Here is a 15,000-nt window from a genome sequence, read left to right as displayed (position 1 = left end):
GGTGCACTAACTCAAGGGTGCACTAACTCATGTGTGCACTAACTCATGTGTGCACTAACTCAAGCACTAACTCAAGGGTGCACTAACTCAAGGGTGCACTAACTCAAGGGTGCACTAACTCAAGCACAAATACATGGGTGGAGAAGAGTGTTACTGCTACAAAACAGAGAGGACAGAAGGAAGCCACTTGAGATGTAGAGGGAGAGAGGGGGGGGAGAAAGAGAGAGCGAGGGAGAGATAGAGCAAAAGCGAGGGTAGCGAGAGAGAGGGGGGGAGAGAAAGCGAGGGTAGAGAGAGAGAGGGGAGAGAGAGTGAGGGCGAGGGGAGAGAGAGAGCGAAAAGGACAGAGAGAGACTCACTAGCTCGCTCACAGCACGGGTGACAATAAATCACAAACACGCACACACGCACGCACGCACACACACACCCTGCTGCGGCCTCAGGGGCTGTTTGATCTCCGTCTCGGGGAGATCCATGGCATTTTGAAGTTGGGGGGTAGAGGGTGCACTGAAGGGGGGGTTGTGGATCCTCGGGTCAGGGTCTCGTCAGGCGAGGCCACTGACCCACACCAACTAGCTGGGAAGGAGGGGGGTCTGGGCGGTCATATATAACCCAGCGGCAGACAGTCCAGTGTGTGTGTGTGTGTGTGTGTGTGTGTGTGTGTGTGCCAGGGAGGGGGGCTGCACTGTCTTACCCAGTGACAGATTGATGGGAGCTCCATCATAGCGCTGTAGAGATAAGCTCCCCAAATCACTCACTAAGGTGCTCACAGTACTTAACCTGAGAACCGCCCAGATTGCTCAGGGTGCAGAGAGAACATAGAACAGAAAACACGGAACAGAGAACACGGACCGCGCAGCGGGTCTTAAATCTGACAGATGTCCGATGCCACAGTCAAACCACAAAAGGACTTCATTCAAACCAGCAGTGCCACACATGGCTTCAGCTGAACACACACACACACACACACACACACACACACACACACCTTCAGTTTAACACACACATTCAAAAACTGAATTAGCTCAGTCACACACACACACACACACACACACACACAGTCACACATGCTTCTGTTGAATGTAAGCAGTGGGGAATAGTCTGGCTTCAGTACTGTTAAACGCTCCTACCAGTAATGCCAGCTTATCAGCCTGCCTACGCCGATCCCACAGAGGGCCCAGGTTCATATTAACCTCATATTAAGGGTAAAACTCACACAGCATATTTATTTCCCAAAATATATCATATATGATCCCAATCATACAGTAAAGTGAGCACTGCATCTCAGGGAATGATTGACTTGTCCTTCCACACGTTGCCGTGAGCAACCATGAGGAAGGTACCAATGTTGTGAGAACTAACATCAGAGCCAAATTAGATTCAACTAGAGGAAAAAATATTCATTATCAGCCACACATGTATTGTTAGTGTTACGTTAGTGTTTGCTGTGGTGATACTGAGTAAAGGCATGTCACTAAATCCTCACAAGACTAGAGGAATGAAGTCTTCACCCCAAAGACTATTTTCTATTTAAGGCAACAGTTAAGGTGCCAAAGACATTAAGACAGACTAAAGACCACACTAAACGCTTAAGGGCAAAAGAGATTGCACTAACACCTAACAACGTTATTAAGACTTAAAGACAACAGGCATGACGCTTACCTCCTGCGAACTCCACTCTAAAGACCAAAGATAAACTAAATAAAGTACACACTGTTATCTGGCACTGAAAAAGAGCCAGCGGTGGCTCTGATCTGGCTCTGGTCTGGCTCTGATCTGGCTCTGATCTGGCTCTGATCTGGCTCTGGTCTGGCTCTGGTCTGGCTCTAATCTGGCTCTGGTCTGGCTCTGATCTGGCTCTGGTCTGGACCCTAGCTGTGCCATATGTGTTCTGGACTGATCTGCCGTGGGCCCCACAGCTGGGAGTCCTCCTCATTTCCTCTCTCTCTGTGGCACGTTAAGAAGGATGAGTTTTCCTTTCGCCTCTCTCCTGCATCAAGCGCTGAGGATTTATGCCATCACAGGAGGAGAGGAGGAGAGGAGGAGAGGAGGAAAGGAGGAGGTGTCTGCTGTAATGATGCAGAATGGCACAGAGCAGAAAGACAACCAAAACGAAGACATGACAGAGAGAGACAGGAAAAGAGAGAGAGCGGAAGGGGGGGGGAGAGGTAGGGGGTAGAAAGAGAGGGAAAGAGAGAGAGGTAGGGGGTAGAAAGCGAGGGAAAGAGAGAGAGAGGTGGGGAGAGAAAGAGAGGGAAAGAGAGAAGGGCAGAAGAGAGGGAAAGAGAGAGAGGTAGGGGGAGACAAAGAGGGAAGGAGAGAGAGAGAAAGGGAAGAGACTAGAAATAAGAGGATAGAAAAAGAAAGAGGGCCCCAGGGGTTAAGGAAAGAGGGTGAGAGAGAGAGAAAAAGAAAAAAAGGGAGAAATCGTTTTTCTGTTTTTTTTTTTTTTTAATTAGCCTTATTCTGCAATGGACAAGGTCCTAATCTTGAGTGTATCTGGTTAATCTGGAGTGTATCTGTTAAATCTGGAGTGAAACTGGTTATCTATCGCTCTTTCCCTCCATCTCCCAGAGAAAAGACAGGGTGGTTTAGGGGGGTGAGGAGGGAGAGAAGGAGGAGGAGAAGGAGGAGGAGGAGGGGAAAGAAAAGCGAAAACATCAATAAATAGCCATCAGTGAGGACTAATTTATGACTTCCTTAGTGCTGTTATCAGCCCAGAGAGGACACGGATGGAGAGCTGCCTCAGCTGTGGTCACTACAGCTTTGTCTCCCTCCCTCCCTCGCTCCCTCCCTCCCTCTCTCTTTCCCCCTCCTTCTCTGTCTCAGTCTTCCTCTTTCTCTCTTTCCGTTTCTTTCTCCCTGCCACACTCTCCCTTTCTCTTTTCCTCTCTGATTCCCTCTCCTTCTCTTTTCTTTCTCTCCCTCTCCCCTTCCCTCTCTGTTTCCATCTCCTTCTCTCCCTCCCTCTTTCTGCCTCTCTCCCTCTTTCGCTTTCTCCTCCAGAACCAGCAGACTGACCAGCTGCAGCCCCCCCAGGTCCCAGGCCCCGAGGCTGGGGTGACAGAGCCGGAGAGCCCCCTGTACTGGTGGGAGAAGACGATAATGTAGTGGGTCTCTTCAATGCCTTTCACTAATGGACTCGGAAAAAACATAAAGAGTCAAGGGCCAATTATGGTCCCTGATGCTCATGCTTTAGCCAATCACTTCAGACCATTCCTGCTAGATTGGTCAAATTGTGAAAATCCAAACTAAAATAAATGATCTAAAATTATCTCCTTCAATCTGATTCTGTGCAAACAACTGAACTTTGGTGCAATTTAGCAACTACCCAACAGAGCCGCCCGCACTCAACACTGAGGGACAGACAACCAGACAAATTTCACATAGATGAGGGAGGCTCAACTGTACAAGAAGAATGGAAAGACTGAACAAATCAAGTGGCTGGCATGTGTATAAAAGATAAGATAAATTAAGTTTCACTCAGTATTCAGTAATTGATATTCATTGACTATCCACTGATTTGAGGAGTATTAAAGAAGTGCATTTTCTCTTCTAAAGGCGAGAGTCACACTATGTCCTGCTCCCTCTGACGGAGTGTATTTAAAGAAACATGTAGGCTAGCTGTAATGCAGGTATGCAACCAGAAATGCACACTCATGGTTTTTATGTTGTGTAAAACAATTTAAGCCTTCCCTCCATCTGCCTGCAAGCTTTTTGGGGGGTGAGGGGGCAGAGGTGGGGGTGCAGGCTGAGAGGGGAGCAGAGTCAGGGGGGGGCAATAAATCATGACCCCCCCCCCCCCCTCCCCAGTACTAACGGCTGTAGGGATAGACGGCCAAATTCCTCTGGGGTGGGGGGTTAATGCACCAGGCTGTTATGCATTCTATGCAGTTATACACTCTTGCACATTTACTCACCATCAGGGATGATGATCAGAGACAGGGAGATGAAGGAGAAGAAGTAAAAGATAGGAAGATGAGTGAAGGGAAAAGTGTATGGGGAGGAGAGGAGGAAGAGAGGAGGAAGAGGAGGAGGAACAGAGGGTGGGTTATGAAACTAATGGAATGATGATTTCATTTACAGACAGAGAAAGAGATAGAGGAGGAGGAAGGGCAGGAAGGTGGTTATTAAACCAGAGAGGAGGTGTTATTAAACAGACTGAATAATTATATAATTAACAGAGTTAAAAAGAAGAAGAAAAAGAAGAAGAAGAAGAAGAAGAAGAAGAAGAGGAAGAGGAAGAAGAAGAAGAAGAAGAACAAATAGAAACATTATCAGATAAATTAGAGAAAAGGCCATCAAAAAATGTTGCGAAACATGGCATGATACCGACATGTTTGTCTTCACACGTGACACACGTAACAGTAACACACTCCTTGGTACCATCCCCGCGCCCTTTGCTCTCCTCACACATAAGCATGTAGACTTCGGCGCAGTGATTGCCCCGCGGTACGCACGGGCCGCATTACCTCCGTAGGAGGATACCCTTCACCCTGCCAGCAGACACGGCGGCCCTCAACCACGGAGCCTACCACCACTGCAACCAAACACGGCGGCTATACTATGGGCTGAACAAAACTCCTAAAAATGTTTTTGTTTATTATCAATTATTATTCAATATGTGGAATTATGTTCCATTAAATGTCCAGAGCCTAATTATTAAACAGCCCCGTATTGTAAGAAGTGATAAGCGTTTGTCTACAGAGCATACAACGATACATGAGGTACGTAGGCCTGTGCTTGAACATGGTGTGCGATAATAGTATTAGAGACCTAACCTCAGCAGTAACGGAGTCGGGCGTGTACACGCCCAAGTAACTGTACGCATTTTGCGCATATAGTTTCAAAGTGATCTTCTATAATCACACGCTGTGTAGTACTCTGCGTGACCCCGGACGTATCTCTTCCTCACCTTCTTATCTACATTTAGCTGATAGCCGGCCGCTTCGATTATGATCCAAAGGTCTTTTTCACAAGGCGACGGCGAATAGACTACTGGTGACATGACCCTATACCACAGGATCTGACCGGCCTTATCAACCACCAATTCATGTTCCGAAAGAGAACCATGATGTTCACATCAGCTTTCAAATTAGCACATTTTACTGGGCGACTATAAATGAGTAATTAAACCAGTTAGCAGCTTACAGCAGTTGTCAGTTTAATAATAGGATGAATGGGCTGAATAATATAAGTCTTCGAAACAACCTGATTAAACATATGCTGTATTTTTAAATGTAAAACATAATTTCAAATATATATGTCTTCTGGACAGCGGCCAAAGGCGCAGCGATAGAAGAAAAAAAATAGTTGCAACCCTTGCGCTAAAGTCAGACAGTTACTGCTTCCTTCCTATTGTATAATTCAAACACATCTCTGATCAGCATTATTGATTTATCTTATTTGTGTAAACAAGTTATTTATTTTGAACCATAAAAAGAGAAGGATATCACAAAACGGGAATTTATAATACTAGATGGACAGCCGCAGCAGTTGTTATCAGATCACGATTCTGTAGTTTAATAGTAGGCCTATGGAGTTTCATAAAATCTCTGGTATGGGTGGCCGCAGACGTTGTATTTACTTATTTATAGTTAGGTTGTTGGTTTCTGAAAAGCCCGACTTTCTGACAAGGAAGAGGGAGCTTAACCTACTCCTTATCATCCATCTGACCGTGGTGAAAGTGCTAAATATTATCTTTGACCTAAACGTTACGGGAATGAAGAAAATAACGCGGTAGATAACGATAACCTTGATAACTTATACAAGACTGATTCCATCTGCTGAATAAGCAATGTGTCATAATTACTGACAAGCACAGCAGCTCAAAACCAAAATAGAAAAATACGGTAGCCCAAATACTATTACAATGATAAATACAACGAAACACGAAATTGGTTAACTAATAAACTTGACTCGTTCCCTTGCCAAATATCTTTTGGATACGGTTGAAGTATTAGCCTTGTACTAGTAAACTGAAGACAAATTAAGGACTGAAGCAGAAGACAAATCTGTTGAGCTCCAATATAAAGGCTCAGTGTTTTAACAATACATCACTTTTTCTAATGCAGGCTGTCATATTGTCGGAGAATTAACTGCAGTCATATTTGGGAGTTTTCATTTTTAAAAGTTATCAAAACGTCTTAGCCAAACAACGGAATATATGAACATGACAGGAAGATTTTGACGGCTGGTTAAAGTCAAACTATGCCCCAATCGATATGATCTTATTAAAGACGACTCACACTACATCAAATACATTTCAGACATTCTCATGTCGCAGACTTTCGTATCCAAAAAAATGCATTCAGACTACTGGAAAAGTTGTTGCGCAGAAACTTGCGTGGTTCAACAGTGTTACTTTTTCCCCCCACAAACCTTAGTGTACTTGATCTCCGGGTTGGGGACGGGAGAAGGCATCAGCTGGAGCGATGCCATCAGTGCGGCCGCGTCGGTTTTCACTTCAACGGGGAGTTCAACTTTACTAGAAGTCATTGCGTCTTCAGTGTCGCGTCTCGGGTCGAAGTCTGATACCTTTTTTGTACCGGTTGCTGATTGGGACTTTGAAATCCTTCCTGTATTTATAACCAGGTGTCGGAGTCAGTCCATTTTTATTGGGCAGAGAGTAGGTCCGTCCTCCTGATACAATTAAAATAAAGCATTTACATAGAGGACTTGAAGGCAATGACGGGGTGCTGGGGGAGGGGGGAAGCCTTCTACACCCACCCCTTCAGAAGAAAAAGAAAAACAGTTTTTCACACTTCATAACTTATCCGAGCTCGTTTTAAATAGTTTAATGAACAAACAAGCTTTGTAATATGATCATTCACTTGGCATTCTGAGATGGATTAAAAGTGATTCACTGAAATATCAGTCTCTTGGAAAGGCGAAAGAGAACGGAGTCGGGAGTCTAGCGGGCCACCCCGGCAGCGAAGCGTGGTTTGGTGTGTTGGGGCCTCATTACGAGAGAATTAACACCTAAGCGAGAGGATAATTCTGTTGAGCGACTCGTAAATCAAAACAAGACGCCTGAAGCTCGGTCCGCGTGTTTTATATAGACTTGGATAACTTCCCAAAAAACATTACACTGAAAATGAAGTGTATGAGAGACAGTTATATTGACAAGAGAAGCCTAACTAGACCCTTCCTCTGTAACACGTTCTTAAGGTTCCGTTCCATAATTTAGAAGCAAGAATAAATGCACAAATAAGATTAATATGAATATTATTTTTCACGTACAAAATAATCTAACCACTTTTCGAGTCACAATTATTCAATTATTTATTTTATTTAGCTTAACTTCAAGAAAAAAATATATTTCTACTGGCTTTCTAAATTAGGCAGTTAATTGTACCGTTTTAAAGCTTTGGAATGTCTGTGCCATCGTTTCATTCAACGCCCTTGAATGCAGCATCACATAAGAGTGTGAATTTTACTTGGCAGAAGTCCGTTTGCTACGCATTTCACAATGTCGCCTAAATGTTCTTGAGGAATCAGGATGTTATTTAACTGCTGACATCAAGCGATCACACCTTGTATCCTTGTTTCGTAACGATTACGAGACCCTTCCCGTGGCGATGGGTGTCGCTTAGCGTTTACTTTAGAACTTCCAATAAACATCACGGACATTTCAGCCGGTGTGTCCAACATGCCATTGATATCCTTATATTCTTACACGCCAATGGCGATATAGGAGAGAGAGAGAATTATTAATTTTGCAGTGGATTTTTGTTTACAGTGTGTCGGATTTGTGGAACACAAACTAAGCAAATGAAGAACATAATCATCTTTACACAAACTTCATCACCGTGCACAAACTTTACGACTGCACGTCGATGGCAGTCTTGCGGTTTCGTAACACTTGCATATATTGAGGCTGGGTCCTGCAGATGGTCTTCAGACCTTAAACCAATAATCAGTAGTGAAAATCAAGATAAGATAAGCTAATATCATGTAAACATAATAAGCCTATATCTATGTAGCCTTGAAGTGAATTATTTTTTAGGTAGTTACAATGACTTGTTAGATGCATGCACATTCACACCAGCAGTGTAAAACAAAACACGAGTCTTATCAGTGTGTTGACAAATTGTATGAGCTTCCTGTTCGTGCAGATTCCGGTTGTTCACGGCTATCGCTGTAGAAGAGGCCTGTGTCGGGGTATACGTGGGGTAAAATAATGCACGCTTCAAACGAGTAGATTGAAGAATACAGATAACACACAATAAAACATTACACATACGTCCTGAGTAACTCCATAGGGCTGTAGGCACCAGTTACAAAAGCTATGTGTATAGAGACCTAGAGCCAACAGTAATTTCATACCTGTTCAAAAGCAGTTAGTGTGTTATGTGAGTCTTTGACATGATAATTAAGGGGACGAGGTGTTTTAATTTGTGAACACCCCACTGTGGTGTTCCATATCCGTCAGCGCACCTCTTTCTTCGCAGCATGGGCGGCAGCTTGACAGCGCCTGCTTCACATCAAAGACGACACTGCCGAAAAAGTGACATTGATGAACGCAAGAATAACATATCACACCTGTCGTCTCCTCCCGGCCCGCTCCTCTGGGCTCGCTGGCCCACCACTTACATCTTGAGGAGGCCAAAGAGGTGCCGGCGTATTTCATATTCATTGTGCGCCCCCTACTGGATAAAAGTCACAGACACAAATTTCACCTCTTGTCAAATGAGTGACCACTTCTTGCCGCTGCGATAGCTAGAGGTAAAACATTTTAAACTTCATATCAGTGGATACGACTAAACGACACCCAAAAGTTAAAATACTCACACGGTGTTTCAAAAATGGAGGTAGGGGTATTGTGACAGCTGTGGGAAACACACGGGAATTGGTGGCGTTAAAGCGTCCAGGCCGACAAGCCTAATGGCCAGAAGAGGGCACCCACTTTGAGAGTTTAAACCAGATCAGTTAGTCAATTATACCACTGGCTTTTTTAATTGGTAGACCACTGTTTTAACCACACATTAAAAATAACAATCTTACAAATGAAAAAACTCACCTAATTCATGAAAAATAAGAAGACCACTTGCTTAGAATAAAGTAAAGGTGAAGATGTCAATAATCTCTGCTAGTTTCTCGTACAGGTTCTGTTGTGCGTAAACACAATGTCAAACTACAACACTACAGCACCTGCCAACCACTTCTGAGTACATATAAAATTGACTCACTTTAAACAGTGCAATCATTCTGTAGAGGTGGGGGTGTTTTATGTGGAAGGAGCGCAAAAGATTAACGGGACATGTCAGTCTAGTGGGCATAACTCGAGCGCTGTGAACACAGGTTGGTGGGTTTATTTGCGTCGCGGCTTCAGAGGAGGGCAAACCGCTCGTCATTTGTCCGTCCTGACAGCAGTGAGAAATTATCTGTAAAAGATGGAGGGAAACAAGAGGACTATGAGGGAGCGCTGCGCCCTGAAGCAAGACATCATCAAAGAGTTTTTGGCCGAATTTCTGGGGACGTTCGTCTTAATAGTGAGTACCCCCCTGTTTCTAATGAGCCGGGAAGTCATCGGTACAGTAGGATATGTCACTTGCACTGTCACGGAGAGGGACAGGTTGACAGATGATTCATATTAATGACATCATTCTTATACTAACAAATATTCTTTGCATTTTAACAACCGTTAACGACTACTACTTAAGATGTTTTGACAGTTTATTAATTGTTAATTTGACAGGGTATTGACGCAGGAATATTTTTTTTAAAAGGAGACAGTTTCTGGTTGAATAAAAAAAGAAAGAAAAAAATCTCCTTAATCACTGTCTCTAAAGCATGACAGCAACCCGCCCTTTTGTGACTGAAATGAGATTATTAATTTTTAGTCTTTGATCAGAGATGAAGGCTGTTATGATCATACTACTTCCATGTTGTGTATGAAAACTTCCATAAGACTGGCCTTCATTCGTGATACACAGCCCGTTGAATCCCATTGCTCCCCGGGACATCGGCGTATCAGTCTTTCTGGCACACATGTTCATGGGGGATTTTCTCCAGTTACTCAGACTGTTGACGAAGTGTGTACTTTGGCTACGTGTAGAGGATGATCTTAAATGGAGCAGGAGATTATGAGTGAAAACAAAAAAACACCTTTGAAGTAAAACCTCTGTTCAAAGTTTTGTTATTGTGGATTTAAAAAATACTAGTCAGCATGCGAAGTATTTCAGCTATGTTCCAGAAAATGTATTTGAAGAAGGCCGTTTTCTGTAAAAAGCATCGGCTTGTTACTCATGTAAATTATTTTTTTCTCTCAGTCATGTTTCTATCTTCCTCTCACTCAGTCCCTTTCACGTTTTTTAGTTTTTAAATTGAATATACATGAATATGCGTGTTTATGAGCACTTCTGATGGTGCGTGTGTTGTGCGTGTGCCTGCTGAAGAGCGTGTTATTGTTAGGTGGGGCATCTCTCTTCCGTTGGAGTGTTGATTGCTCTTAAATGGCCATGAGTTGTGCAGCCGACAGTCTGGACTGCTATTGTGTTTGTCTCTGTGGGCTGCTCAAGTCCAAGTGATGCCTTTGATCCGGATCACTGTGTGATTAGAGGTGAAGTTTGGGAATGAGAGAGCCTTCTGTTGTCCATCATCCTCATTAAAAACCAGAGCTGATGATGGACTGATCACCCCCGACTGATGTACCACTGTCTCTCTGTCTCTTTCTTCCCTCTCTCTCTTTCTTCCCTCTCTCTCTTCCCTTTCCCTTTCTCTCTTTCTTCCCTCTCTCTTTTCCCTTTCTCTTTCTCTCTCTATCTCTCTCTCCCTCTTTTGCTCTCTTTCTCTCCCCTGCCTCTCCCTCTCTCTTCCCTTTCTCTCTCTATCTCTCCCTCCCTCTTTCGCTCTCTTTCTTCCCTTTCTCTCTCCCCCTCTCTCTCCCGCTCTCTGCTCAAGGGACTGGTTTGAGAAGCTGGGGGGAGTTTTCTCTCATCATCTCTTTACTAGTGGCCCTGTGTATACGGCTAGGAAGAAGAGTAAGGTTTGATCATGTTTTTGATGGGGTCAGCTGGCCATTTAGAAAAAACAAAACATTGGTGGTTGGCTCAATTGATCCTGAAAAGCCTTTAACGGGATGGTGGCTGGCTGAAAATTGAATGTGCTTATTATAAATTGATTGATTATATCATGGGGTTTTCTGCTGTTTGGGGGGGGGGGGTTGTTAGATTGATGTAACTTTGTGAGAACGTATGACAATGGTTTACTAAAAGAGTGTTAAACCTCTCTCTCACTCTCTTTCCCCTCTCTCACCCCCTCCTTCTCTTCTCTCTCTCACTCTCTTTTCCCTCTCTCACCCCTCCTTCTCTTCTCTTCTCTCTCCTCTCTCTTTCTTTCTTGCTTCTCTCTCTCTCCCTCTCTCACCCCCTCCTCCCTTTGTGGCTTTTCTTTCTCTTTCTCATCTCTGCCTCTGCCTATTGCTCTATACTTCTGCCCCCACCCTTTATCCACTACCCCCACCTCTCTCCCTCTCTCCATATCTTTCTCTCCTCTCTCTCTCTCCCCCCTCTTCTCACTATCCCCCACCTGTCCCTCTCCCTCCTTCTCTTCCTCTATCTTTCCACCCCACCCCCTCTTTTCTCTCTATCTCTCTCTCCTTCCCCTCCTCTCTCTCTCTCTGCAGCTCTTGGGCTGTGGGTCAGTGGCTCAGACGGTGTTGAGTCGGGGTGCGTTGGGAGAACCCCTCACCATCCACATCGGCTTCACACTGGGGGTCATGCTGGCCGTCTACATGGCTGGGGGAGTGTCAGGTAAACTCACACACACACACATACACACACACACACACACACACACACACACACACACACACAAACACCAAATACACACACACATACTCAGTAAGACAATTACATGCACACACATACACGTGAAAACACCACTCACATACACACAGGCACATCCACTTAACACATAGCACACACTTCCACATAAAACTCTCTGACACCTAAACACATTCAGTTATGTGTGGAGAGACAGGAAGATAAACAGATGGAGAGAGAAAGTGAGAGAGAGAGAGAGAGAGAGAGAGAGAGTTAGAGCAAGAGAGACAAATTTGGTTGGTTCAGCAGCTACAAGTCCTACGATTTGTGACAGTGATCTTCTGTGACAGCGATGAAGAGATGAAGCCAATGAATGCAGCAGTGGGGCTAATGAACACAGAACTGGGACAGAGGGGAGATAGATACAGATACAGCACTAGAGAACGAGACAGTGTGTGTGTGTGTGTGTGTGAGAGAGAGAGAGAGATAAGGGAAAGAGGAAGAAATGGGGAGATGAAGAGAAAGTGAGGAGGAGTGTGTGTGTGTGTGTGAGCGGGAAATGGAGAGCACAATGAGTTGACCGTTTGAATTGAACAGAAAAACTGTGACACAGAGAGACAGAGAGAAATAGAATCTCTCTCTCAGATTTAAATCTTTGGAAGAGAACTTCCTAAAACGTGACAGGGGTCACGACTGGTTGTTTTTCCACCCAGACATTATTTGCACAGTGGTGATCTTTGAACTGAGGTGTCTGGCCCAGTCAGTGCTCGCTAGGTCAGTGTTGTCAGTACACACACACACACACACATGAACACACACATACACACTCTCTCCCACATACACACACACACAGATGAACACATGCCCATACTCACATACACACTCTCTCCCACGTACACACACACACACACACACACACACACACACAGCTGAACACACGCACACACACACACACACACACACACAAACAAACACACAGAGATGAACACAGACACGTACACTCTGGTCCATGGTGACATAGCTCAGAGTTTTCCCACAAAAAGTCCATGCCCAGTGAGTGAATGACGGGCGTCAGATCAGCAAAGGGCAATAGATCAGCTGATAGAGCTACGGACTGGCAGTGCCAAGGTCAGGAAACAAACACAAAAAACCCACACAGACACATACACACACACACACACACACACACACACACACACACTGAGAACATGTGAGAAAGTGACGTGGTAGTAGACCACTGCAGAAATGGCGATGGACAACAACGTTTCACAAAAAAAGATATTACATTTACTGAAACCAGCAGATAGGTGAAAAAGAACTGAAAACTGTGTGTGTCTGTGGGAGAGAGAGTCTGAGAGAGAGAAAGAGGGAGGGAGAAAGAGAAAGAGAAAGAGAAAGAGAAAGAGAGAGGTAAAGCACCTCTAATAAAAATTGTCTCAAGGCGCTTTACAGAGCCCAGGGCCTGAACCCCCTTGGAGCAAGCACACAAATTAATTTATGCGTGTAGATACCTAAAGTTAAATTCATCTATGCGTGTAGATACCTGAAGTTAAATTCATTGATGAGTGTAGATACCTGAAGTTAAATTCATTGATGAGTGTAGATACCTGAAGTTAAATTCATCTATGCTTGTAGATACCTGAAGTTAAATTCATCTATGAGTGTAGATACCTGAAGTTAAATTCATTTGTGGGTCATGAAGGGGGTTTGCTGTCTCCTGATGTGAGTAGGGTTGTGGCCATAAGAGAGGCCGCTTCATGTCCAACCCCAGACACTGAAGGGTGTGAAATGTGGGTGGCTAACAGATTCATGACACCATGGCGGAGTGATAACACACAGAGTGTGGTAGCCCATGGCAACCCCTGGCATAAGAGTGTGAGGGGACAGAGAGAACCCTCTCAAAACACGACTGCAGCCCAGGAGCGTGATGGCCTGCAGAGGGGAGAGGTTCTCTGAGTATGTTCTTCTGTACCGTAAATAGAGAACCGTAAAGATAAGAATACTTATCACAGGTGCCAGGAGACCCTGCACGAGAGAACCGAGGGAATTTATTCCACGTCACGTCACATTACTTTTTGGCTGATGGTAAGTGTTTTTTTGGCGCGACAGTAAGCGCTTTTTAATCACCAATCAGGGATTTAATTACCTCTCGCATGCGTTTCACACAGCAAATGAAAAGAGATTAAAAGACTTTTACAGCCGTAAAACACACACGGATATTATCTATCCGCCATTGAGGAGGACCTAAAAGCACACTTCATTAAAAACTATACTACCTTAAGAAGACATTATGTAGGAAGACTTGAACACCCTGCACATTTCAACCCACATTGAAGTGAGTGGTACACTAAACATTTCAGTGGCGAAGGATATTTCCTGCCTTGGCTTGGATGCGTTGGTAATTGCTGATGAGTTATTAAAGGGTCTGTGTTTCAGTGTGTAATAACTTAAATAAACACACACACACACACTCCTCCAGGCCGTTAATAGGGCACTCTGGGCAGTTCAGTAATAAAGCCCATCTTCACTCATGCGTGCCAAACTGTGCTGCTTAAAACCAACAATCCTTATCAAATGGAACTATGCTAGGCCCATAAAGATGATAGGCCCATACACACACAAACAGACACACACACACACATAAAGATGATATGCACACACACACGCTCACACACACACACACATACGTAAAGATGATAGGCACACACACACGCACGCACACACACACACACACACACACACACATACATAAAGATGATGGGCCCAATCACACACACACACATACTCACACACACACACACACACACACACATACATAGAGATGATAGGCCCACAGTCTCAGGGGTACAGAGCGAGACGTTCCGAATTACATTTTTAACAAAGATGATCACCCACACACACACTCTCTCTCTGCTTTTCTTTCTTTATCTCATGCTCTCTTGCTCTCTCTCTCTCTCTCTCTCTCTCTCTCTGTGTGTGTGTGTGTGTGTGTGTGTGTTTGTTTGTGTACGTGTGTGTTGAGATTGAGTGTGTTGAGTGCCTATCAATCTGAGCTTAGTGGAAGAGCATGCAAACACACACACACACACTCACACAGAGACTCACACACAAACACACACACTATTTTTCACGCTTGGCAGGCACTGCACACCATCCTCTGGAGTGAATCCAGGCGTGTTACAGTGTGTGCTTGTGCATGTGTATGATGTGTGTGTGTCTCTGTTTGTATGTG

At 44.4% G+C, this 15,000-nt stretch overlaps 2 protein-coding genes across 2 annotated transcripts in view; one reads left to right on the top strand and one right to left on the bottom strand.

Moving 5' to 3' along the window:
- aldh1a2 (aldehyde dehydrogenase 1 family, member A2) overlaps positions 1-6,650 on the bottom strand; it is a 38,022-nt gene extending 31,372 nt beyond the window's left edge. The window contains exon 1 of the mRNA XM_031587262.2: positions 6,382-6,650. Coding sequence (XP_031443122.1) covers positions 6,382-6,498 — 117 coding nt within the window. The 5' untranslated portion in view covers positions 6,499-6,650. The remainder of the gene's footprint in view (positions 1-6,381) is intronic.
- A 2,596-nt stretch (positions 6,651-9,246) lies between these two features.
- Positions 9,247-15,000, top strand: part of aqp9b (aquaporin 9b) — a 17,290-nt gene continuing 11,536 nt past the window's right edge. The window contains exons 1-2 of the mRNA XM_012819383.3: positions 9,247-9,494; positions 11,630-11,756. Coding sequence (XP_012674837.1) covers positions 9,396-9,494; positions 11,630-11,756 — 226 coding nt within the window. The 5' untranslated portion in view covers positions 9,247-9,395. The remainder of the gene's footprint in view (positions 9,495-11,629; positions 11,757-15,000) is intronic.

Source organism: Clupea harengus, chromosome 20 (genome assembly GCF_900700415.2).
Source record: "Clupea harengus chromosome 20, Ch_v2.0.2, whole genome shotgun sequence".
NCBI classification, from domain to species: domain Eukaryota; kingdom Metazoa; phylum Chordata; class Actinopteri; order Clupeiformes; family Clupeidae; genus Clupea; species Clupea harengus.
Note: the sequence above shows the minus strand (reverse complement) of the source record. Positions and strands in the feature narration are given on the sequence as shown.